Source organism: Scyliorhinus canicula, chromosome 11, assembly GCF_902713615.1.
Source record: "Scyliorhinus canicula chromosome 11, sScyCan1.1, whole genome shotgun sequence".
In the NCBI taxonomy this organism is placed as follows: domain Eukaryota; kingdom Metazoa; phylum Chordata; class Chondrichthyes; order Carcharhiniformes; family Scyliorhinidae; genus Scyliorhinus; species Scyliorhinus canicula.
This window is the reverse complement of record NC_052156.1, coordinates 103,712,242-103,738,873: the sequence shown is the minus strand read 5'-3', so window position 1 is coordinate 103,738,873 and position 26,632 is coordinate 103,712,242. Positions and strand designations below refer to the sequence as shown.

At 45.8% G+C, this 26,632-nt stretch overlaps 1 protein-coding gene across 15 annotated transcripts in view; it reads right to left on the bottom strand.

Moving 5' to 3' along the window:
• The window catches only part of LOC119973238 (nuclear receptor subfamily 2 group C member 1-A-like), a 164,872-nt gene that overhangs the window by 41,594 nt on the left and 96,646 nt on the right, over positions 1–26,632 (bottom strand). For 12 of the 15 annotated variants that reach the window (XM_038810933.1, XM_038810936.1, XM_038810938.1 and 9 more), the window contains one exon: positions 23,063–23,179. In XM_038810933.1, the coding sequence (XP_038666861.1) occupies positions 23,063–23,179 (117 nt within the window). Of the gene's footprint in view, positions 1–23,062; positions 23,180–25,143; positions 25,248–26,632 lie in introns of all 15 variants that reach the window. The other 3 variants (XM_038810945.1, XM_038810939.1, XM_038810940.1) reach the window with 1 other exon arrangement.

The window sequence follows — 26,632 nt, the reverse complement described above, 5'->3', positions numbered from 1 at the left end:
AGAAAGCAGGGGCCGGACAAGAATTTTTCGCGAGCCCGGTCCCTTGCGAAACGTGGGAGGACAAGTTCCCAATTGAGTTTTTAAAAATTGGCTGCGGACTTCCGGTGGCTGTGATGACGTAGGAAGCCACACATTTGGGAGCTCCCAGTTTAAACGGACTTTTAGGCTCTTTTTAGAGCCCAAAACGGAAATTTTTCGATGTCTCCCGGTGGGGGAAGGTGTGCTGAACGACTTTCCCTGCAGTTCATGACTCGAACCCGGAGTGGAAAGGGGGAAAAAGCAGCAGCAGCTACCCAGAAAAAACAGGGGAAGGGATCTAAGATGGCCGCTGGCACAGCTCCAGAGGAGTGGAGGCTCTGAGCCCAAGAACAATTAGCTGCTCTCATGCGTTGCTTCACAGACTTCAAAGCTGAGGTGCTGAGCTCACTGCAGGAAACAAACAGAAGGCTGTCAGAGATTCAGACCACCCAGGGTGCTGCCATCCAGGAGTTGCAGACACAGGCCACTGAACGAGAGGAGGAGGCAGTGGTCCTCGTGAGTAAGGTGGAGGGGCACGAGGCACTCCACAAGAAGTGGCAGGAACGCTTCGAGGTGCTTGAGCACCGCATGAGGCGGGAAAACCTGCGGATCTTGAGCCTTGCAGAGGGGCTGGAGGGATCGGACCTGACAGCCTATGTGGCTGTAATGCTGAACTCGCTAGTGGGGGCCGGGTCTTTCCATCTGCCCTTGGAGCTGGAGGGAGCGCACAGGGTGCTGGCCAGGAGGCCTAAGGAGAATGAACCCCCGCTTGCGGTGCTGGTGAGGTTCCACCGGTTCAGTGATCGGGAGTGTGTGCTGCGCTGGGCCAAGAAGGTGAAGAGCAGCAAGTGGGAGAATGGGGTAGTACGGATCTACCAGGATTGGAGTGCGGAGGTGGCTAAGCGGCGGTCCGTATTTAATCGGACGAAGGAGGTGCTTTACAGGCAAAAGATAAAGTTCGGAATGTTGCAGCCCGCGCGCCTGTGGGTAACTTATTCGGACCGGCACTATTATTTCGATTCCCCGGAGGAGGCGTGGGCCTTCGTGCGGACGGACAAACTGGACTTGAACTAGGGGTTGGGGGTTGTGGGGTCGGTTGTAATAGTGCTGGATTCTGCTGTTGCTGTGTTCTCTTTGTTTTTTGTACTTTTACAATTTTGATATCGTTATTTACGGGGGTGTTCTGCTATGTTTTTTTTTGCTGTGGGGCACTGTTCGAGTTGTGTATCTTGCGGGGAGGGTCGGGGGGGTTTGTTGTATTCTATGTCGGGTTGGGGGTATGGAGTGGGGCTGGTATTTGGGAGCTGCATCAGAAGGGTGTGGTGGGGCAGTGCGAAAGCGCGGGCTTTCCTCTGGTTTCCCACGCTGCGGGGCTGGGGGGGCGGAGACTGTGACGGGGGGAGGCGCTGGAGCGGTGCCTGGAGGAGGGATAGATTGGGGGATGATCCCACTTTGGGAGGGGTCGGGTTATTGGCGGGAGTTTCCGGGGTCAGCAGAAGTTAGCTGACCCACGGAAGTACAATGGAGGACGGTTCGCGGCTAGGAGGGTTCCTAGCCTGGGGGGGGGGGAAGGGAGGGGGGAAAAGTGGAATACCGGGTTGCTGCTGGTAGGGTCAGGAAGGAGCTGGTGGGGGCTGGGGGGACAGAGGTGAGGTGTTGTCGCCGTGGGAACTGGGTCGGGCAGGGGGTTCTGGCCTGGGGCGGGCAGTCGACGGGCTATGGCTAGTCGACATGGGAGGGGGGCGGGACGCCCTCTGATCCGGTTGGTCACCTGGAATGCGAGAGGGTTGAATGGGCCAGTGAAGCGGTTGAGGGTACTGGCTCATCTGAAGGGGCTAAAGGCAGATGTGGCAATGCTTCAGGAGACACACCTGAAAGTGGCGGACCAGGTCTGCCTGAGGAAGGGATGGGTGGGGCAGGTTTTCCACTCTGGGTTGGATGTGAAGAACCGGGGAGTGGCGATTCTGGTGGGGAAAAATGTGTTGCTTGAGGCATCGGAGGTGGTAGCGGATAAGGGGGGTAGGTATGTTATGGTTAGGGGCAGGCTACAAGGAGAGAAGGTGGTACTGGCTAGTGTGTATGCTCCAAATTGGGACGATGCGGGCTTTATGAGGCGTATGTTGGGACGGGTCCCGGATCTGGAGGCGGGAGGTCTGATCATGGGGGGGGACTTTAATACGGTGTTGGATCCTTCACTGGATCGGTCCAGCTCTAGGACGGGTAGGAGGCCGGCGGCGGCCAAGGTACTGAGAGGGTTTATGGACCAGATGGGTGGGGTGGATCCATGGAGGTTTGTGAGGCCGAGGGCACGCGAGTACTCTTTCTTCTCCCACGTACATAGGGTCTACTCTCGGATAGATTTCTTCCTGGTGAGTAGGGGACTGATTCCGAGAGTGGAGGAGGCCGAGTATTCGGCCATTGCAATCTCCGACCACGCTCCGCATTGGATAGAGTTGGAGATGGGGGAGGTGCGGGACCAGCGCCCGTTGTGGCGGTTGGATGTGGGGTTGTTGGCGGAGGAGGAGGTGTGTAGGAGGGTCCGGGCAAGTATTGAGGGGTACCTCGAGGTGAATGATACGGGGAGGTTCAGGTGGGGATGGTCTGGGAAGCCCCGAAGGCAGTGATTCGTGGGGAGCTGATATCCATCCGGGCACACAGGGAGAGGAGCGAGAGGAGTGAGAGGGATAGACTGGTGGGAAAGATGCTGGAGGTGGACAGGAGGTATGCAGAGGCACCAGAGGAGGGACTGTTGGGGGAGAGGCGCAGCCTGCAGGCTAAATTTGATTTGCTGACCACTAGAAAGGCGGAGGCACAGTGGAGGAAGGCACAAGGGGCAGTGTACGAACATGGTGAAAAGGCGAGTAGGATGCTGGCTCATCAGCTCCGCAAGCGGGATGCGGCTAAGGAAATTGCTGGAGTGAGAGACAAGAGTGGGAATGTGGTGCGGAAGGGGGTAGAGGTGAATGAGATCTTCGAGGACTTTTACGGGGAACTGTACCGGTCAGAGCCAACTGGGGAGAGGAGGGGAATGGAGAGGTTCCTTGACGGGCTTTCTTTCCCGAAGGTGCAGGAGGAGAAGGTGGAGGGGTTGGGTGCGCCGATTGAGCTGGAGGAGCTAGTTAAGGGGATCGGGCAGATGCAGTCAGGGAAGGCACCGGGACCGGATGGGTTCCCGGTGGAATTTTATAAAACGTTTGTGGACTTAGTGGGCCTCTTGCTGGTGCGGACACTCAACGAAGCGTGGGAAGGGGGGACTTTGCCCCCGACAATGTCACGGGCGCTGATCTCATTAATTTTAAAGAGGGACAAGGACCCCCAGAAGTGTGGTTCATACAGGCCCATATCTCTCCTCAACGTGGATGCTAAGGTGCTGGCAAAAATCCTGGCCACCAGGATAGAGAACTGTGTGCCAGGGGTTGTGCACGAGGACCAGACAGGTTTTGTGAAGGGAAGGCAGCTGAACACGAATGTGCGGAGATTGTTGAATGTCATCATGATGCCGGCGATTGAGGGGGAGGCAGAGATAGTGGTGGCGCTGGATGCAGAGAAGGCCTTCGATAGAGTGGAGTGGGGGTACTTATGGGAGGTGTTGGGGAGGTTTGGATTTGGTGAAGGGTTCATTAGATGGGTACGGCTGCTATATGAGGCCCCGATGGCGTGCGTGGCCACGAATAGGAGGAGGTCGGAGTACTTCTGGCTTGACCGAGGGACCAGGCAGGGTTGCCCCCTGTCCTCCTTGTTGTTTGCACTGGCAATCGAGCCGCTGGCGATGGCGTTGAGGGATTCAGAGGGGCTTGGTGCGAGGTGGAGAGGAACATAGGGTGTCGTTGTATGCCGATGACCTGTTACTGTATGTGGTGGACCCAGTGGGAGGGATGCCGGGGGTGATGGAGTTGCTAGCTGAGTTTGGGACCTTTTCAGGTTATAAATTAAATTTAGGCAAGAGTGAGGTGTTTGTGGTGCACCCTGGAGACCAGGAGGAAGGAATTGGTAGGCTCCCGCTTAGGCAGGCAGGGGAGAGCTTTAGGTACCTGGGGGTGCAGATGGCCAGGGACTGGGGGACTCTTTACAAGCATAATTTCACCAGACTTGTAGATCAGATGGAGGAGGAGTTCAAGAGGTGGGACATGCTGCCATTATCGTTGGCGGGGAGGGTACAGTCCATCAAAATGACGGTGCTTCCGAGGTTCTTGTTCCTCTTTCAGTGCCTGCCCATCTTTATCCCCAGGGCCTTCTTTAGGACAGTGACTAGCAGTATTCTGAGCTTTGTGTGGGCGCATGGGACTCCGAGAGTGAAGAGGGTGTTCCTGGAGCGAGGGAGGGATAGAGGCGGGCTGGCGCTGCCCAACATTCTGGGGTACTATTGGGCGGCCAATGTGTAAATGGTGCATAAATGGGTGATGGAGGGGGGAGGGGCGGCGTGGAAAAGAATGGAGATGGCGTCATGTAGAGGTACGAGCCTGGGTGCCATGGTAACGGCGCCGTTGCCGCTCTCCCCTAAGAGGTTTACCACGAGCCCGGTGGTGGCGGCGACCCTAAGAATCTGGGGACAGTGGAGGCGGCATAGGGGGGAAACAGGGGGCTCGATGGAGGCTCCACTGGGTGGCAACCATCGGTTCATCCCGGGGAACAAGGATGGGGGATTTAGGGGGTGGCAAAGGGCGGGCATCAGCAAATTAAGGGACCTGTTTATTGGCGGGAGGTTTGCGGGCCTGGGGGAACTGGAAGATGAATTTGGCCTTCCCCAAGGGAACATGTTCAGATACTTGCAGGTAAAGGCGTTTGCTCGGCGACAGGTGGAGGGATTCCCTTTGCTGCCCTCGCAGGGGACGATGGACAGAGTGCTTTCGGGGGTGTGGGTCGGAGAGGGGAAGGTGTCTGATATCTATAAGGTAATGCAGGAGGTGGAGGAGTCGTCAGTGGAGGAGCTGAAGGCTAAATGGGAGGAGGAACTCGGGGAGCAGATAGAGGACGGGACTTGGGTCCCTGGATGCCTTGGAGAGTGTCAACTCTTCCTCCTCATGTGCGAGGCTTAGTCTCATTCAATTTAAGGTGCTGTACCGGGCCCACATGTCCGGGACTAGGATGAGTAGGTTCTTTGGGTGTGAGGATAGGTGCACCAGATGTTCGGGGAGTCCAGCGAACCACGCCCATATGTTCTGGGCATGCCCAGCACTGGAAGAATTCTGGAAGGGGGTGGCGGGGACGGTGTCGAGGGTGGTTGGATCCAGGGTCAAACCAGGGTGGGGACTCGCGATTTTTGGAGTTGCGGTAGAGCCGGGAGTGCAGGAGGCAAAAGAGGCCGGTGTCCTGGCCTTTGCGTCCCTAGTACCCCGACGAAGAATTCTGCTACAGTGGAAGGATGCAAGGCCCCCCAAGTGTGGAGACCTGGATCAGTGACATGGCGGGATTTATAAAACTGGAAAGGGTCAAATTTGCCCTGAGAGGATCAATACAAGGGTTCTATAAACGATGGCAGCCTTTTCTGGACTTCCTGGCGCAAAGATAGGTAACTTGGTCAATAGCAGCAGCAACCCGGGGGGGGAGGGGTGTTCCTTATTGTAGTTTCTATTCTGTAACTTTATATTGTGTTAATTTGCGTTGTTGTTAAAATGCTGTGTTGTGCATGGGGGTGGGGCGAATGTTTATGGTTGTTAATATTATTGTTATTTTTGGTATTTTACTATGGTGCGTTATTGTTGTATAAATTCAAAAATTTTCAATAAAAATTATTTTAAAAAAATTGGCTGCCATGCTTTGGCAATTTTGATTAGGAGGTTGGGCACATCAGCTTCGATGAAGCACATTGTACCAGGTCTTCCAGGCCTGGGGACGGTTGGGGCCCCAAGCCACTGGTCTTATATTATTTTGTTCTCGATGTTCGTCATGAGGGGTTGGAGGTGGCTGGCTGTATCCCCACGACCTCTGGCCGGGACTTAATTTCTAGTTGACTGGGCGTCGAGGCAAAGGCATGGTGGAGGTGAAGGCGCTTCATTAGATGGAATTTTTAAGAGTTCGACTAAACCGGTCATTACTTCGGCCTTTTGAAGTGACATAGATGCTGCTTTATCCTGCATTCATCAATAATCCTGGACTTTGCTCTGTAGCCACCTGGGATGGCCACTGCCCAACACAAAATGGAAGATTGCAAGGAATGCAGGGAAAATGGACATGTTGGAAAGCAAGCAGCTTGCAAGGCGATTGTATATTGGGACGACTGCAGAAACCAGTTTTGACTGTTGCAGAAACCAGACAGCACTGTGAAAAGAAACCAGTTAACATACTAATGAGGCAATACCGGGCGAGTCCCAGATACAATGGACACAAGTTGATCACAAATCGATACATTCTATGAAGGCCAGACCCCATGGCGCCAGAGAAGCCCAAAACAATAGGTCCCAAGAACCGCCCCAGTGACCGAGGAACTGCCCTATGATTGGGGGGTTCAAACATAATCGATTGGGAAGAGACCCAATCGATTCCAAGCAGGTAAGGGAGTCCGCCCAAAGGGGCGCGGACACCCTGGGACCTATAAAAGAAAGGTCCCACACATGGTTCAGTCTCCTGTCTCCTACTCCAGCCTTCGGACGGCAGCCACCAACAAGTAAGTGCCTCCCAACGACCGCTACCAGAGATAGGCACTCCTGACTCCCTTTTAATTGATACCAACCTGAAGTCTGCAGACCAGAGCAGAGCAAGAGGCCTTGTTCCCTGACCCAGCAGTTCCTTCGAGATAAGTATTAGTTGTTTAGCGGTAGAAGTAAGTTTAATCCTTTTAGCGTGTGCATGGGTAGTTATTATAATTGTATTATAATAAACTCTAGTTGTTTGGACTTACTAATTGGTGTACGGTTTTATTGCTTTGAACTTCACCTTGAAGCTTGTGGCGGTGTCTTAACGGCACCTGGCGACTCCAGAGCTTAGAACAATAAACAGAGCCAAATTGAGTGTTAAGCACACTCACCCAGAACGACCAACAGCTCCCATTTGATTACTCTGTTGATTTCTTGTGATTGTCTTTCTCGTAGCAAGGGTTGGTGAGGTGTGAGCACGAGAGTGAGGATCGTTTGTGATCCAGTTTTAGGAAAAACCATACCGAGTTGGTAATGTGCAGTCTAGCTTCTGGTGTTTTTTTTATGTGCTGTAATCCGCAGTTATGAGAAGGGAGTGCATTTTAGACAACCCTCATCTCGTTTATAATGAAGATGAGTGGAACCACGGCAGGCGGATGGTTGGTGTGGAGGTGGAAGGGTTAATTAAGCCCTAACTAGGATCAAGAACAGCCCCCAGTTAGAACTAATTGTATCAGGTTTTAATTTTTTTTATTACTTTGAATTTTGAGAATCTGTGCTCGTCTCATCTGAAGGCCTGCAGATCATTCATCTGGGAGAAGACGGGATTACTTCTGATTCTTCCTTTGGGTTGGTGTTTTTTTGAAAGAGCTATTAAAGTAGGGAGAAATAAGTAGGGGTACACTGGGGTGGGGTTGGCTAATCCTTGTTCGAATTGTTGACTCGAGAGTCTGTATGCATTGCCTCTACATTGTTGGAGCCCCTTCTTTTGTTTGGGGGTAGCTTGATGGGAGTTAGGTGCCCTCCTCTAAGTTTGCACGCGCTCTCTGTGTCTGTGGATGTTTCCTCTGGGTTCTCTGGTTTCCTCCCACGGTCCAACGATGTGCAGGTTAGGCAGATTGGCCATGACCAATGGAGAAAGTGTACCGACATAGGTTGCTCTTTCAGAGGGTCGGTGCAGTCTCGATGGGCCAAATGGCTTTCTTCTGCTCTGTAGGCGAGTCTATGGATTCTAAGTGGTCTTATAAAGTGGTTTCGCAAATGTCATAGAATCATAGAATTTACAGTATAGAAGGAAGCCATTTGGCCCATCGAGTCTGCACTGGGCCTTGGACAGAGCATCCTACTTAAGCCCAGGCTTCCACTCTATTCCTGTAACCCAGCAACCCCAACTAACCTTTTGGAAACGAAGGGGCAATTTAGCATGGCCAATCCACCAAACCTGAACATCTTTGGGCTGTGGGAGGAAACTGGAGCCCCTGGAGGAAACCCACGCAGACACGGGAAGAATGTGCAAACTCCACATAGGCAGTCACCTGAGGCCTGAATTGAACCTGGGATCCTGGAGCTGCGAGGCAGCAGTGCTAACCACTGTGCCACCATGCTGCCCTCATTGTCGTTGGGCCTTACATGGGAGGCAGTGCCTCCATGGGAGGCAGTGTCTGTCTATGTTGAGGCATTGCCGCCTTGTCCACTAGTACCCTCTTTTTGATGACGTAGAATGCTGGTCTGTGGCTAACATTCCTGGGCTAGCTCGGGTGTTCCTCCTTCAGGGGGCGTTCTTTTTCTCTTCGCTTGGGTGAGCAATGTACTGTTATAAACCCTGGTTTGGTTTGGTTCAATGGGTTACGAGGAGGTTCCCCTTATCGTTCCAAGACAAGACACCCTATTATTGGTTGCTGGGAGGTGCTGACCATAATCCGAATCTATAGCTGCTGGCCTTCTCTGTATAACCATGTAGAATGATGATCCTTCCGTTGTGTGTCTGAGGTTGGGATTATGTGGTGTTGTGTGGCATATGTAAAACACCTTTCTAAAACTGGGGTTCTCGTGTATTTTCCCTTTTTTGTTATGGTGGGTATAAAGAAGCAGTGATTGGTTCCTCCTGGGGTACAGACAGGTCTGTTATAAGAACATAGAACATAAGAATATAAGAACTAGGAGCAGGAGTAGGCCATCTGGCCCCTCGAGCCTGCTCCACCATTCAATGAGATCATGGCTGATCTTTTGTAGACTCAGCTCCACTTTCCGGCCCGAACACCATAACCCTTAATCCCTTTATTCTTCAAAAAACTATCTATCTTTACCTTAAAAATATTTAATGAAGGAGCCTCAACTGCTTCACTGGGCAAGGAATTCCATAGATTCACAACCCTTTGGGTGAAGAAGTTCCTCCTAAACTCAGTCCTAAATCTACTTCCCCTTATTTTGAGGCTATGCCCCCTAGTTCTGCTTTCACCCGCCAGTGGAAACAACCTGCCCGCATCTATCCTATCTATTCCCTTCATAATTTTAAATGTTTCTATAAGATCCCCCCTCATCCTTCTAACTTCAATTATCTGAGGGGAGAAGGTTGCGGTATGTCATTGATGCCGCTGGTGCTACTAGAGTTGAGGGAGATGTGTGCTGGTGCTTGCCTGAACATGGGATGAAAAATTTATCCTGATCACGTGGCCGCGGGGAGGTGTGCACCATTTTATCATGTTATATGGCCTTATCCTTTTCTCCCTTGTTCTTTTGTGATGCCTATGGCAGCATCAAGTTGAGTCTAATGATTGCACTTATCCACTTATATGATGTTCTCCTGTACCCCTCTGCATCCATATATGTTGCGATTTTGTTTTTTTGCTGAGCTGTACCATTTATTTGGTTTTGCAGCATTACTTGTTCAAATGTAAAACTTCAATAAATATACCTCCATACTCGCTGGGAAGAGCTCACTAGCAACCACTCTCTCCAGCCAGAAAAGTTGGAGACTGATACAGTAACTAGCAGCAACCTGCAACTTCCAACTGGAGCTGCATCTCGCCGAGTGCAGTGGCCAGTCACCTTGCCAAAGGTGGTAGAGCTTTCACCAGAGTGAGCTATTGATGCAATGCTGCTGTGAAATAGTGATTCTTCAAGAGGGAAAAGAACTCAAACACCAGGCTAAACAACCAAAGCCATAAACATAGATGAGGTCCAATTAGTAATCAGTAATTAAACCTGGCAAAACTGCGGGTTACAACCAAATCTACACTCAATTGCTGAAGCACCTTGGCCCCGTGGTGGCAAAATGGTTCACTGTATTGCTGACCACAATCATCCAACTACCAAAAATCTGGCCGAAAGCTAAGGTCATTGCAATCCCCTAGCCTGGCAAAATCACGAAAGAAGTTACAGACCAATTTACAGACCAATTTATTTTCTATCCATGTGTTGCAGGATGTGAGACAGAATCATCTTGCACCATCTCCAACCGACTGTGGAACATACACTATCCATAAAACAAGCTGGATTCCGTAAAGAGAGCAACACAGAGGGCCAGGTACTTGCCCTCACCACCCACATCGAAAATGGCTTTCAAAAGTGCCCGAAAACTGGAGTCATCTACCTCGGTCTCAGTGCAGCCTATGACACTGTGGCACAAAGGCCTATTGGTCACTTCTCTTCTTCAAAATAGACGAGTCCATATGGAGTCCAAAGCCAGCACATGGAAGAGGCAACAAAATGGCCGACATCAAAGATCAGAATTGGCCACCATCCTGTTCAACCTGTATACAAATGAACTGCCAGCCACATGCAGCCGAAAGTTCATCTACACAGATGACAACTACTGTTGCCAAGCGAGAGATTTCAAGGACATGAACAGTGCTCTTAATGACGACCTTTGTAAACTCTCTGACTACTGTCAAAGCTGGTGCCTCAAACCAAACGCTGCCAAAATGAATCATGCGTCTACCACCTTGACAATGCAAGAAGTCACCAAAACCTTGACCTCTACCTAAACAACAGCCGTTACAAATACCACCCTACACCTACCGATCTTCGTGACCTTCAAGGCACACCTTCAGAAAGTCTCAGCAAAACTGAAGACTTGCAACAATCTTATCAGCAAACTAGCAGGAACCTCTTGGGGAGCCAACATTAGAACTTGAGGATGATCCTTTTTGGCTCTCTGCTAAGTAGCTGAGTACGGTCTTCTGTCTGGAAAAACTCTGTGCACTACAAACTGGTAGATGCCCAGCTGAATGAGTCCATGAGGAATATCTCAGGGGTAATCTGGTCAACAAACACAAATCTGTTCTGCAACATTGCGACACCACAAATCCGTTGTGAAGCTAGCACAGCACGATTGCTGGAAAGAGTGCACAAAAATCCACATCTGCCACTAGTGGATGATATCACCCATCTACCACCAAACTCCTCATCTCAAGGTGGTAATCTGGTCCAACTTGCCCGAGCTAGGCAATTCTGCTGCAGACCTGTGGCACAACACCAACAACACAACACCAGAATCAGAACTTGGTTGATGAAAGCACGTTGGAAATGCCAGGCTTTGGCTTCCGCACGGCAAATGGGTCAAATTGAACAGGTTTCATACTGGAGCTGGACCCTGCCACAACATCGTACCTTGGGGACACCGTGACTCACCCCTATGCAATTGTGGCAAAGTGCAAACCCATGGTGCATATAATCAACAATTGCCCTGACCTGTGTTTCAGTGGCAGTCTCATGGCCCTACACCAGGTTGGTGAGGAGGCCGCTAACTGACTGAAGAATTTCAAATTTAACACTGAGCTGTTCATCAGTGCATATAAGCGTAGTGGCAATGGTATTAGCTTAGTGCAAGTTATTGTGTTGAAGATTAATTCCAAATATAAATGATTTAGATGAAAGTATGGCAGAGCAGGTCAAGTATCTGAACTGCAGTATGTGGGAGTTTGTAGACAGGAAGACTCGTCCTGAGCAAACACAAATGCAGTGAATGTTTCCAGTTTGAATCTCTCCAGCTCAAAGTTATTGATAGATAACATCCTTTGTAAGTAGGCTCGAGAGTCCCGCATGATATATTGCCTACTGGCAGCACGGTGGCGGATTGGTTAGCGCTGCTGCCTCACGGCACCGAGGTCCCAGATTCAATCCTGGCTCTGGGTCACTGTCCGTGTGGAGTTTGCACATTCTCCCCGTGTTTGCGGGATCTCGCCCCCACAACCCAAATATGTGCACGGTAGGTAAATTGGCCACGCTAAATTGGATACTTTAAATTTATTTTAAACAATTAATTAAAAAAAAGGATATATTGCCTACTTGAAGCTCGGGGGAGGGATATCTTGACCTGGTTTGAAAGGATATGGGGGAGGTAGAGGAATTTGAAGAATCCATTACTTGGGGTCCTTGTTGGGACGAACATCATAGGAAGAATTAGGTATTAGGTCCCATTTGGAGATTAGAGAGCAACAGGAATTAGAGGATTTAAATTAAATAAAAGGCTAATAAGTACTTGATTATTAGAAACTCTGCATTATTACCCAAACCATGTGTAAATTTGGCATCTCAGATTAGGAAGGTGAACATGTGCCTGAAGTAGTGGTGTGGGAAAGAGGGGGTTCCATTTCATGGCACACTGGCACTGGTACAGAAACCAGAACGAACTGTGCTGTTGGGATGGGTTCCCCTCAACTCGGCTGAGGCCAGGGCCTTGTGGAAAGAATAAACAGGGCAGTCACAAGGGCTTTAATCTCGTAAATCGGAAGGAGGGCTCAGAAAGTTCCACAGGTAACTTTTCAAATATTTCAAAAACAAACAAAAGATGTGCAGGTTAGGTTGATTGGCTATGCTAAATTGCCCCTTGGTGTCCAAAAGGTTAAGTGGGGTTACGGGGATAGGGCGGGGGAATGAGACTGGGTGGAGTACTCTTTCGGAGGGTCAGTGTGATTTGATGGTCTGAATGGCCTCCTTCTGCACTGAATGGATTCTATGATAATAAAGTAACATTCAGAAATTGCACCTTAGACAGTACTGGTAAAGGGAAAACGAAAACATACAGTAATTAAACCAGGAGAGAGAAAAATGGGAAATGTTTGGGTCGAACATTAGAGGAGGACAGGTAGGGTGGATGGACTAAATAGACATTTTTTTAATACAGCCACACAGAATGTTAGGAACAATGTGAATTAATTGAAAATCAATACAAAACAAAGCACAGCTCCTGGTGAGTAATAAAGGTGCAAGCACCAAGAAAGGAGATAGGATGGATACAAAAGGGGAGTATGAAAAAAGAGATGCAACAAAAATCACAAATGATGATGGAAAAAACTGATGGCCCTAAGAAGCGATAAATTCCTGGGACCAGATAACTTTTAAAGCAGACCGAGGCAGGCCAGCAGCACGGTTCAATTCCCGTACCAGCCTCCCCGAACAGGCGCCGGAATGTGGCGACTAGGGGCTTTTCACAGTAACTTCATTGAAGCCTACTTGTGACAATAAGCAATTTGCATTTAATTTCATTTCAAGATGGGAACATTGCGCATGCCCAAACTGCTATCTTCCAAAGTTCTTTTCATTGGAGAACTAATGTTTTAGATTGTAAAATTGTGTGTGCTGTTCACTATTTAAGAAAGTTAACAAAGGGAAACCAGAGATTGGAGATGTATTAGCCTAACATCTGTTGCTAGAAAACTACTTGGGTCTATAATTAAAGGTAGGGGCTGAACACCTTGAAATCTTTCAGCTGATCAGAGAGTCAGCATGGATTTGGAAGAGGTAGGTTATGTCTGATGGATTTGATCATTTAAAAAAAAAAAGGTGACTAAAGTAGTGGACAGGAGAATGCCCGTGGATATTATTTAAATGGACTTCAGGAGGAGGATCTACAGGAGATACTCATTATAAAAAACAATTTTCTCCTTGGCATAAGATTAAGTGATACAAACATAAGTAGGCCAAAGTAGTATTAGACAAGGAGAGACAAGCTACGGTAAGAGAAGTAACCAGAGAAGTTAGCAAGACAAAGTACGTTTAAGTTTAAGTCATGGCAGATGAGGTCGGCCAAGTGGAATGTATAACCCATCATATGTGGAAAGTAATGGACCACACCAGCATCCCAGGTGACCACATGTGCAGAAAGTGCGCCCAACCATAGAAACTTGAGTAGCGGCTAGAGATACTGTGGCACATCTGCAAGTATAGCACCAGGTAGCCCAAAAGAAGCAGGCAAATAGTGCAGGAGTCCCCTGGGATCCGACTCTCAAAGCGGTTTTCCATTTTGAAAGTTGATACTGATTCCCTAAGGGAGTGCCATCAGACGTAAGCTTCTGGCTCCACAAGCGGCCTGACTGGACAGGAGGGGAGGAAGGAAGGAAGCAGGAATGATAGTGATAGGGGATTCATTAGTTGGGGGGGGGGGGGGGGGGGGGGGGGGAAACAGACATGCGTTTCTGTGGGTGCAGTCATGACACCAGGATGGGTGTGCTGCCTCCCTGGGACCAGGTTCAGGGATGTCACTGAATGGCAACAGGGCATAATAAAAGGAGGAGGGTGAAAGGAAGAGGTCATGATACACGTTGGTAGAATAAGGGATGAGATCTTGCATCAAGAATTCTGGGAGCTAGGCAGCAGATTAAAAAGCAGGACTTCAAAGGTTGTAATCTCTGGATTACTCCCGGTGCCACATGCTAGCGAGTACAGAAATAGGAGAAAAGGGCAGATGAATGAGTGGCTCAAAAGTTGGTGCAGGAGGGAGGGTTTTAGATTTCTGGATCAATTTAACCTTCTTCATTGCTTCAATGTGCTTTGTTAACTGTTTTTCAAGTTCCACAGCCATCACCGTGGTCATTTCTTCTGCTGTGAGGAATGAAGCCTCCCCTGGTACTTCAGCCTCCGCTTTCCTTACAGTTCCTGCACTGACTTTTTCACTCACCGGCGACTTCCATTAACCCCCTTTTTCACGACCGTTTTTCTCCCAAACTTGGACATTTCTCCTCCCTGTGCCTTCGTACAGCCTTTTCAGCCCCTGTTGCCCCCGGGACCGGGCGTTAAAACTCAGAAATTCCTATTCCGAGTGGGAGCCCTCCAGTGTGCGGCTGCCTCCCACCCGCCATCACCGGAAGTCCCCAATGGAACTATAAGATATTGCTGATTCTTCTGTTGAAGTGAGGGAGGAAACCTGCCCTGAGGACATTACCTGATGGCCAAAATCTGTTCCACTGGGTACATTAGAATACTTCAGACTAAATAAACCAGAAAACATAGGCAATATGGAAAATTTGAGAAAAGAGTTTGAGGTTGGAGGCCTCAGCTTAGAAGTTCATAAATTTCATTTTCTGAGGATGAAGAGAAATGGGATGACGGAAATTAGAAATTGGCTGATTTTTTCGTAAACCTCGAAGGCAGTTTACTGTTATGTTTTCAACTTATTCACTGATCCCAGTAAAGGGAAACAAGCATTAGTTGATGGTACTCTTAACTGGAGAAATGTTGGAAGAGATATTGTTGATCATGAAACTTCCAAAGCTCATATTAAAGCTATATGTGCATTTGTTTAAAGATGTAAATTATCTGGAAGAATTGATTCTGGTTATTGGCTCAATTTGAAAAGGAGTGTTCTTACTGGAGGCTGAGATATGTTGTTGCCACAGTTGAACTGCTGTCATCTTTGGGACTACCACTAAGGGGACATGATGAGTCATTATTGTCAACTTGAAGAGGTAATTTTTTAGCCTGTGTGGATCACAGTAAACTTGACTAGATTCCCAAAGAGCATTTGGAAAGTTGTCAATATTGTGGCTCAGGGTAGACTAACTTGTTAACGCACTAAACCTACGATGACTGCATCAGTGTAATGGCAGAGTGGCTCAGAAACTAATTCACTAACGAAGTCAATGATGTCCAATGCTAGTCCATAATAGTTGATTCAACACCAGATGCAAGTCATGTGGACCAATTAACATTAAGATATGTGACCAGCAATGGTGATGTTCTACAGCAATTGCTTTGTTTTGTCCAGCTACAATCCCATACTTCGGAGTATCTGGTGACAACTGGTTTGTAAAACATTGCAAATTTAATTTTGGACATCAAAATAGTCGTGGGCAGAGCTTCGATAATGCCGCAAATATGGCTGGAAAATATTCAGGTCTACAAGCAGGACTGAACAATGCAAGTCCCTGTGCATTATCCATCCCATCTTTCAGTGACACCTTGAATTTAATCTGCAGCTGAATCCTATGAGGGAGCTGTACATTTTTTTGACTTTGTTCAAAACGTGTATGCCTTTTTTTCCAGTTTCCATACATCGGTAGAATATGATGCAATCATGCTTAGAGCAGGCAAATGGGAAATATTTGATGGTCAAACAAATTCGTGAAGCCAGGAGTCCGCTCGTGCAGATACTGTTTTAGCTTTGAAAATGAACTTTGCTGTTATAAAGGACACCTTATTAGACATAGCCGCATCAAATTCAGAAAATCATGTGTGAAAGCTGTAGCAAAATCCTTAGCAGAGATGTTTGAAAAGTGCAAGATTGCTGTTTTTATTCTTTTGCGGAACCATTTACTTCAAAGAATTAATGCTGTCAAAAATCACTGTAAAATACTGATACAGCTTTACTGAATGTTACACAATTGTTAACCTCAGTTAAAAGTTTTGTCACGGATGCTCAAAATGACGATAGCTTGGTGGACTAACATTAACAAAAAAACACAGATCTCTCTGATGGCAAGTGTACAAGACGCAGGAAGTTATTTTTCGATGAAACTGGAGACAATGAAATCACTTTAATATGCAAAGAGAAGATAATCATTGAGACTGCGATGTTATTTGTGACACAATAATGGTGCAATTGCAGAGTAGAAGAGAATCGCTGAAGAAAACAATTGATTTATTAAAGTGCTTTTCGAAAGAAGTTTGGATTAAGTTGCTAAAAGCCACTGCAGTCAGAAATTGAGTGAATTCTACCAGGAGAACATAGACACAAATATTTTTGAAGATGCAGTGAAACAATTCAATCATTTATTTGATAATAATGAGCTCTGTGCTTCAAGATCACCAGCTGATTTGTACAAGCTTGTGTATGATGGTTTGCAGGCAACCTTTCCAAATGAAATGAATGAAAATTGTTTATTGTCACAAGTAGGCTTCAAATGAAGTTATGGTAAAAAGCCCCTAGTCGCCACATTCTGGCACCTGGAAACCATTCTGAATTTTCTTTTGAACAATACCTGTCACAAGTGCTTCCTGTGAATGTTATTTTTTCTGTATTGAAAGAGTTCAAAGTAGAACGGGTCGAGAGCTTCACTTTTTAGGTGTCCAGATTACCAACAACCTGTCCTGGTCCCCCCATGCTAACACTATAGTTAAGAAAGCCCACCAAAGACCCTACTTTCTCAGAAGACGAAGGAAATTTGGCATGTCACCTACTACTCTCACCAACTTCTACAGATGCACCATAGAAAGCATTCTTTCTGGCTGCATCAGTATGGATCCTGCTCTGCCCAAGACCGCAGGAAATTACAAAAGGTCGTGAATGTAGCCCAATCCATCACGCAAACCATCCTCCCACCCATTGACTCTATCTACAATTCCCACTGCCTCAGAAAGGCAGCCAGCATAATTAAGGACCCCAACGCACCCCGGACATACTCTCTTCCACCTTCTTCCGTCAGGAAAAAGATACCAAAGTTTGAGGTCACGTACCAACCGACTCGAACAGCTTCTTCCCTGCTGCCATCAGATGTTTGAATGGACCTACCTCGTATTAAGTTGATCTTTTTTCTATACCTTGCTATAACTGTAACATTATATTCTGCAGTCTCTCCTTCCTTCCCTATGTACGGTATGCATTGTTTGTGCAGCATGCAATAAACAATACGTTTCACTGTATACTAATACCCGTGACAATAATAAATCAAATCAAACTTATTTTCGAAGTACGATGAGTCAGGAACATTTGACAAGTTCAGCAAAATTGACAATTGAAAATGCGCCTTTACAATATTTTGCCTATGGTGATTCCGTTGTTAATCTTGTAAAGAGAATATAAAAAAGCTATCTAAATTGCCATGCCAACATGGGATGAAGCAAGAAAATCTGTCCCCCTTCTATATTCTGTTTTTTTTCCAACATGGACTATTCTTGGTCTGATATAATGGCTGCAGCTGGTCACATGCCGATAGTTCTAATCACCATCATTCTCAAGATTGACCTTCAGAAAGTCTCATCTAGGACAAAGAACGGAATCCTGCCACAGAGCCACTGATATTGGACTTGGACTCACTGGGCACTTCACTCATGCTAATTAACGGCAATTTTGTGAGAGGAAGTAAGTAATTATCTTTTGAAACTGGATGGGACTCAAATGTACTGCATGGCAGCATATGCATCTAGTTGATCAGAGTATTTGCTCCTGCACTGGATTGGCTCATTCTGTCCTGCAGTGGCCTGAGCTCCAGTGATGTAATCGGCTGATTTTTCCATCTCGTTGCTCATCAGCAAGTTACGTGTTCCCTCGCTTCAAGACACACACCGATCTTCCGTCAAAGATTGATCATCTTTACAGTTATTCTGACAAGTGGTAAGCCTGGATTTCAATTCAGTAATTATTCATACAGGCGTGTTTTTGCAAGTTAAAAGCTCTAACGCAGCGATCAATGTGTGTGTTTTGGTGGCTTGTGCCATTGCGTTCTGTGGGGCGAGGATGGACGGGGTTGGGAGGGGCGTGATGTCATGGGAAGGGGGGGGGGTGCAGAAATTAAGGTGAGCGTGGGGGGCCCCACAAAGTGTAAATCTGGATTGGGGGAAGGCATATTTTATTTTAAAAAGTTAGGATCTGGCCAAAGTAGACTGGGAACAGTTTGTTGTCGAGGGATGTCCCATAGGGTTCAAGGGGGCATTCTGTGCATGAAGACATTGGTAGGGTATTAAACAAATACTTCTCATCTGTCTTCACTTAGGAGAACGAGATACAGAGTTTGGGGAGAGGGACTATGAGGTTCTTGAGCAGTTTCACATGGGGAGTGAGGAGGTATTGGAGGTTTTAGCAGGACAAATCCCCAGGTCTGGATGAGTTGCATCCCAGGCTGCTGTGGGAGGCAAAGGAAGAGCCGTGGGTGTGTTATGGGCCAGGGTTTAGAGAACCCCAAAGTGTACCATGGAGTTCACCTGAACCACAACATTTAATAGATTGTGGTATGGGGAGCACATGGCCCACTCTACAGGTGTGTACAGCAGAAATGGAAAAGTATTTTTAAAGCAAAACAATGTTTATTCTACGAACTCAAGTTAACCTTTTTAAAACGTACAGTGAACATCTTAGCAACCATCAATTCAAATACAACCCCCAAAGAATACAACACTAAGTAATCCATAATAACTTCCCAAACATCCAGAAGACAAAAGAAACACCTTTTAACAGAAGCACATCAGGTTTACGTTCACTACTGAAAACATTTATGATTCCGAATTCACCAAATGATCAACAGATAGTCTTTTCATGGCAGAGAGAACTTCAGCTCCAACACTGAAAACAAAACTAAAACACACCCTACAGCAAACAGGCTAAAACAAAAGTAAAAAGCTGACAGACAGCCGAGCTCCACCCACACTCTGACATCACTGATAAACACCCATTTCTTATGACAGCTGAAGGACAGCTATCGTGGTTCCACTTTTCAAAAAGGGTGGTAGAGATAAACCAGAGAATTACAGACCAGCGAGTCCGGCATCAATGGTCGGGAAACTTTTGGAGAAACTTCTAAAGGAGAGAACTAATCTCCACTTTGAGAGGCAAGGTTTGATCAGGATAGTCTACACAACTTTGTCAGAGGAGGGGGCATGCCGAACAAATTTGATTCAATTTTTCGAGATGAGCGGGTGTGGTGTGTTGATGACAGTAGTGCAGTTGATGTAGTTTATATGGATTTCAGCAAAGTCTTTGACAAGGTCCCACATGGGAGACAGAAGAGGAGGGGGGCAGCACGGTAGCACAGTGGTTAGCACAGTGGCTTCACAGCTCCAGGGTCCCAGGTTCGATTCCTGGCTGGGTCACTGTCTGGGCTGAGTCTGCATGTTCTCCCCGTGTCTGTGTGGGTTTCCTCCGGGTGCTCCGGTTTCCTCCCACAAGTCCCGAAAGACGTGCTGTTACTCAGTAAATGACAGGACATTTGGAAGCTCAGAGGAACAAAGAGATCTTGGGGTGCTTGTACACGGGTCCCTGAAGGCAGCAGAATAGGTTTATAGGACAGTAAAGAAGGCATTCGGGACTTGTCATTATTAGTCGTGGTACAGATTATAAGAGCAGGGAGGCTGTGTTGGAGCGGTACAAAGTTTGTGTCAGCCATAGCTGGATTATTGTGTGCAGTTCTGGTCACTTCACTATCGGAAGGGTGTGATGCACTGAGATGGAGCATTTGAGCAATGAAGAGAGGCTGGATAGGCTCAACATGTTTCCTTTAGAGCAGAGACGGTTGAGGGAGGACCAGACTGAGGTGCGTATGATTATGAGGGGTATGGACAAGAAGCAGCTTTATCTGCAGAATGAGGGGCAGTTGGTTTCCAGGGGATTGAGGAAAAAAATAATTTTCACCCAGAGGTTGCTGGGAGTCTGGAATGTTGTTCTGCCTAGGAGGGTAGTAGAGGTGGAAACCTCGCAACCGTTAAAAGGTATGTGGATGAGCACCTAAATATCCTAGCATTCAAGGCTATGGGCCAAGTGCTGGAAAGTGGGATTAGTGCAAAATTTGTTTAGCTTTGTCGGTTTAGACACGATGGGCCGAAGGGCCTCGTCTGTACTGTATGACTATGACTCCCAGAAGGCATTTGATAAAGTCCTGCATTAAAAAATTGTTAGCTAAAGTTGAAGCTGTGGAACTGATGGTAAATATTTGACCTGGTTAGGAAATTGACCAGGCAGAAGGAAACAGAGTAAGGATATCTACTTGGCTAGGTGTGCCAAGTGGTGTCCAACAAGTGTTGAAACCTATTATTCACTGTATTCATTCATCTTTGGATGATGGGATAGAAAGCCACATATCCAAGTTTGCCGATAACACACAGATAGATGGTATAAGTAATGTAGATGGAAGCCTAAAATTACAAAGAGATATTGACAGATTAATGAATAGGCAAAATTGTGGCAATGGATTTCAAGATGGGCAAATGTGAGGTTATTCACTTGGGACCTGAACATGCTGGAACAGGATGTTTTTAAAAAAAAGGTGAAAAGCTAGAAACAGTGGCGGTCTAAGGAGGGTTAGGGGTCCAGTGCATGGATCACTAAATCACAGGTATAGAAGGTATTCAAAAAGGCAAATGCAAGGCAGGAGGGAGTCATGTTTCAGCTATACTAGTATTTCAAGTAATTGTGAATCTTAGCAAGGAGATATCAGCCTTGGAGGAAGGACAGGATAGATATACCGGAATTACATGAATTATGAAGATTACACAAACCAGGGTTACATTCCTGGAATTTAGAAGATTAATGGCAATTTACTTGAAATTTTTGAGATAGTAAGGGGAAGATTGGGAGAAACACTCCGATAGTTAGGGATGTCAAGGGCTTAGGCCGCAGTAATAAAGACACATCTTCAAGCAGATCCGTTCTGCCCCTCAATATTGCAAGCCTCTAAAGTCTGAATACCGAACGATAGAATCCCTACAGGGCAAAAGGAGACCATTCGGCCCATCGAGTCTGTATCAGCCCTCTGAAAGAGCGTACCCCTACCCCCAAACCACTCAACGACCGTATCCCCGTACCACCACCAAACCTGCATATCTTTGGACACTAAGGGGCCGTTTTTTAGCATGGTCAACCACGTAACCCGCACATCTTTGGACTGTGGGAGGAAACTGGAGCACCATTTTTTAAGATGGAGAGGGGAGCCAAAACCCTAGCCTCTGCAATTCTCAGTTCTCTAGCAGATGGCTTGCTCTGCTACTAACCAAAACTAGCACCTCAAATGAGGAATCATGGTAATTCTCGTGTCTGCTTAGCTAGGCCCCCTGCTGAGATGAATGAATGAATGAAACTAATTCAACATCATAAATTTCTTTGGAACATGGAAACAACATCCTGCTTGTCTCAAGTTTGTGAGGCAATGTGAGGATACACAATTCTGTTAACTACTATCTGGTACACCAGTGAGGGGCATGAATCAAATTTCTGACTGATGTGTATGTCATAAAGGGGCTTGCAAAATAAATTATGTGTCATTGCAACAGAATATTAACCTGAAAATCATATCTATGCAAAGTAGGTAAAAATCTCAACATGTAATTGTGTGTCTCACATGCACATTTATTCAATGTTGAGTAGTGCCCTCGGGCTTATAAAGCCTTACTTGTTCAGGTTGCTGCATTGGAGGTTGCTCCAAAAGGAGCTAACACACAAAGGATCCATAGGCCCCAATGTACAGTAGGACATGAAAACTGCTTCAAAGGCAACTCAGGTTAAAGATGGGATGATTGCTGTTTTTGCTTTAGCAACTGCTGTCATTTGTCTCTAATCTGTTGGGTGAAAATGTCTGTGGACAAACATTGCTCAGAGTAGATTTTAAATACAGCTCTGAGCATGAAGACCAAATAGCTGATTGAATTCTGTATATAACACTTTGATTGGATCTGAAAAGAGTAACATAGTTTCAGACACTATGGATGAATGAATATTAGGTGGAAAACTGCATTTTAATGTTTGTTGCCTACTTAATACTAATGAGGATTTCTTGTTTCATGTAAAAGGCACCAAGACACACATAGATATAGAATAGAATTTAGATATAGAATTTACAGTGCAGAAGGTGGTCATTCGGCCCATTGAGTCTGCACCGGCTCATGGAAAGAGCACCCTACCCAAGGTTAACACCTCCACCCTATACCCATAACCCAGGAACCCCACCCAACACTAAGGGCAATTTTGGACACTAAGGGCAATTTATCATGGCCAATCCACCTAACCTGCACATCTTTGGACATACATACAAAGCAAAATTTGTATCGACATTATTGTACCTATTAATAGAATGTGTGCGTTTTAGGGTTGCATACAAGTCGGTTTGACTGTACAGAGAAACTGCGTATCTATTTATTTCAGTTTGGCGTTCCCTTATAATATTTACATGCGGGACAAAGTTAGGCATGCATTTTTCTTTTTATATTCAAAGTTCAGGTCACAATTTAACATTTCATACTTTCAGTAGAATTCCATCAAAAGAAAAACAATTGGTGAGTCCACTTTAAGGTTAGGTGATTATTGACTTGGCTCAAAATTTTCTCAAGCTGAACATTGTGTAGGAGAGCAGCTTTCAATAAAGCTGAACACATGTTTCTACCGAAGGATCCTAAAACTAACATGAATCTTGATCGAGGTGAACTGTAGAAAACATTTAACAAAAACTTATACATTTTATCTGATTGGCAAAAAGCACAAAGCAGTATGATGACTATGCTTGTAATTGACTTTGAACACTTTCAGCAAATAACTGTAACAAAATGAGCTATACCTGTTGTTCAGCTAGCTGCTGAACTAAATCATCAGTAATTGTGATGAGCTTTACTTGAGCCTGTTCAGCCAAGGAGACTGGTGGACTTCCAGCCATAGACACTTGATGCATATGAACCTGTTGTGGCATAAAACAGTTGTTTAGCAAACAAAACAGGAGGCGACCATTCAGCCTCTCAAGCTGTTCTGCCACTCAATTAGATCACATCTGACCTGTACCTCAACTCCATTTATTTGCTTTTCCTGTACAACTGTTGATAGCTTTAGTTAGGTAAAGATATCTCAGGCGTGAAGATTTTGTCCGAGCATCTTCATCTTTTATGGGCAAGAGAATTTCAGATTGCATAGGAAAATTGCTTCCTGATTTTCTTCCGGAATGGCCTAGTTCTAACTTTTAGATTTTGCTCAAAAAAGGTAAAAATTCAAACAATTTGGTACAGCATAGCTAGGTGATCGACTGTCTCCCATATAGGGGGTTGGAGTCCCATCATCATGTGTCACCTCCATACATCTATTCTAGCCAGCAGTAGAATTCAGCATTTTGCTTTCATCAGACTGCTAAGTGAAGCATTAGGAGGATTGGGGCAGCTGCAGCAGGGCCATATTGTACCAAGTGTTTCATCTTCCATCAGAAGCAGCAGTTGTCAGGCCGTCTGTAGCTCATCCCATTCACTCAGCTGAGAATAACTAGCTCCTCGGCAGCAGTTTCTGCATGGAGAAAGTCCCACCAGAGATTTTACAAAATGAGGAGTTTAGTCAGGACAGTGTTCCTGCCTGGGAGCTTCAGAATTGACATCCAGAGCTGAAAAAAATGAAGGGCTTCTTGCAGGAGTTTGTTGATGACTGGCAGACGTAAGCAGCACAATTTCTCGCAGAAGCAAGACCAACGCCCTCCTTGGGAGGTGCATGCCTCCTTCTCCTATTTGCAATCTCGACAGTATTATTATTATTATTTGTTTTGAGCAGCGGAGCTCTGATGGTTAACTACATAAGCCAATTAGCATAAATGTACTATTTTGCTTAAAAGCGACTTCTACCTGATTAGTTATACCCCATAAAAGCAGAATTCTTTTTTTTTTAAAAACAGTAAATTATTTTACATCTATATTTGGCATATCACTGAGCTAGGTTCATTTTTCAAGAATATTTTAAACTTCTACACTCGGTTGCTAGAATATAATCTAGTATTTGAAAGATCTTACAATGGCACTGTATATTACAGTCAAATTATACGGGGAGATGGGGGAGATTTTAAATGCCCAATTAAAATGAACATCAGTTTCCCAACTATCACTTACTGCCACCTTGCCAAGAGAATGGAAAATACATTTTCATTCAAATCAAGACAAAATAATTCCTGCAAGAAGGTCAAAAATCTGAAGCGATCTTTGAAAATGCAATAACCAACATCTTTGATCACCTTCTTGACAACAGGAATTAGGGTATGATCAGAAATCTGCCTACCATTAACCCTTCAATCAGAATATACTTAAGCACATCAAATAGGTTCCAGTTTTCAAGTAAACCCAGCTCTCTGTCCCCATTGTGTCAGAGGTAGATAATGTAATTGCGGATTCTTCAATGCATAAAGAAATTGCAGAAATGCACGTGTTTACGTAAAAAGTTATATATACTCCCATGCTGCACTGTTCTGAGAGCTAATGATATAAACACAAAGCTGCACAAATCTGTCCTGATGTGTTATAGTGGTGTCTGAATTGCAGTATAAATGCAACATGCGGGCGGCATGGTGGCGCAGTGGTTAGCACTGCTGCTTCACGGCGCCAAGGACTCGGGTTCGATCCCGGCTGTCCGTGTCGAGTTTGCACATTCTCCCCGTGCCAGTGTGGGTCTCACCCCCACAACCCAAAGATGTGAAGGGTAGGTAGATTAGCCACACTAAATTGTCCCTCAATTGGAAAAAAAATGAATTGGTACTTTAAATTTATGAAAAAATAAATGAAACATGTTGCATGACTGCGTGCATTGTATTGATTTACAGCTGTAATAACCACACTAGCATAGTGATGAAAGTGTGAACAAATGACCTGATACCACTTTCAAAGTGACAGAAAGGTTTACCTTTTACTTGTCGTCACAATGCTCTCAGCTGTTACAGAAGTAAAAATGCTACTGTATTCAAAAGCGGTATTGATGACTCAATTACTTGCTGCTCTTTAGTTTGCCTAAAGAGTGAAAGAAAAAGTGCTTTAAAAATAGGGAGGAGTAAAATTATCACATGAGCAACCAATCAATTCAATCATTGAATTGAAATTACTTTTGAGTAATGCATTGTTATTCAGGTATTATCATGTGGGAGCATCACAGCAGTATGCTTTCTTCCTTTGTTACATTCTTTACTTCTATTTTTTAAAAAGAACATTTTCCTCCTAAACGCATGAGATTAGGCTCATGCTTGACTTCAAGCTCACATTCAAAAGCACCAGGGAGACCTGAAATTAGCAGAAGAGGTTTTAATGACTCTACAGACACTCCAATTGCCACAACCACAATGTAAGCCTTGGGAGGAAGACATAACCTGTTCATTACAGATGAAAGAGAAACTCATAACAGAGCTACACATTGAGCCAAAGTGCCTGGGACAAGCAAATGCAATAACATACATTATATTCCTTTCCAATATTCCTTCATAACCAGGTGTATGAGAAGATCTATCAAAAGGAAGACATTAATATTCCCAATCTATTCAATCATAAAATGTCAATCATGAAGCTGTAGAAGACAAAACTGAATGAGTTTTTACCCTGCATTGAAAGATTGTCTATGCTGATAGCATAACCGTTAAAATACACAATACCCAGTAATTAAAGCAAATTAGGTCAGCAAATAATATCAGTTGTGAGTGTATGGAGGGGGGTGAGGAGGAGAATGGTTTAAGAAACAATTCAAACTGATGACAGTCTTTTCTCAAGATATCTCCCTTCCGATTCAAAGGAAACCCGATGCACTGGGAAGACAAAATCAGGCTTCATGTCTTGGAAATTGGGGTTCGAGTACTTTAGATGGGTCCGTTTTTGTCCAATGTGTGCAGGAGGGTTTCCTGACACAGTATGTAGATAGGCCAACAAGAGGCGAGGCCACATTGGATTTGGTACTGGGTAATGAACCAAGACAGGTGTTAGATTTGGAGGTAGGTGAGCACTTTGGTGATAGTGGCCACAATTCAGTTACTTTTATTTTAGCGATGGAAAGGGATAGGTATATACCGCAGGGCAAGAGTTATAGCTGGGGGAAAGGCAATTATGATGCATTGAGGCAAGACTTAGGATGCATAGGATGGGGAAGGAAACTGCAGGGGATGGGCACAATTGACATTTCAAGCTCGTTCAAGGAACAGCTACTGCGTGTCCTTGATAAGTATGTACCTGTCAGGCAGGGAGGAAGTGGTCGAGCGAGGGAACCGTGGTTTACTAAAGTAGTTGAATCACTTGTCAAGAGGAAGGAGGCAGCTTATGTAAAGATGAGACGTGAAGGTTCAGTTAGGGTGCTCGAGAGTCACAAGTTAGCTAGGAAGGACCTAAAGAGAGAGCTAAGAAGAGCCAGGAGGGGA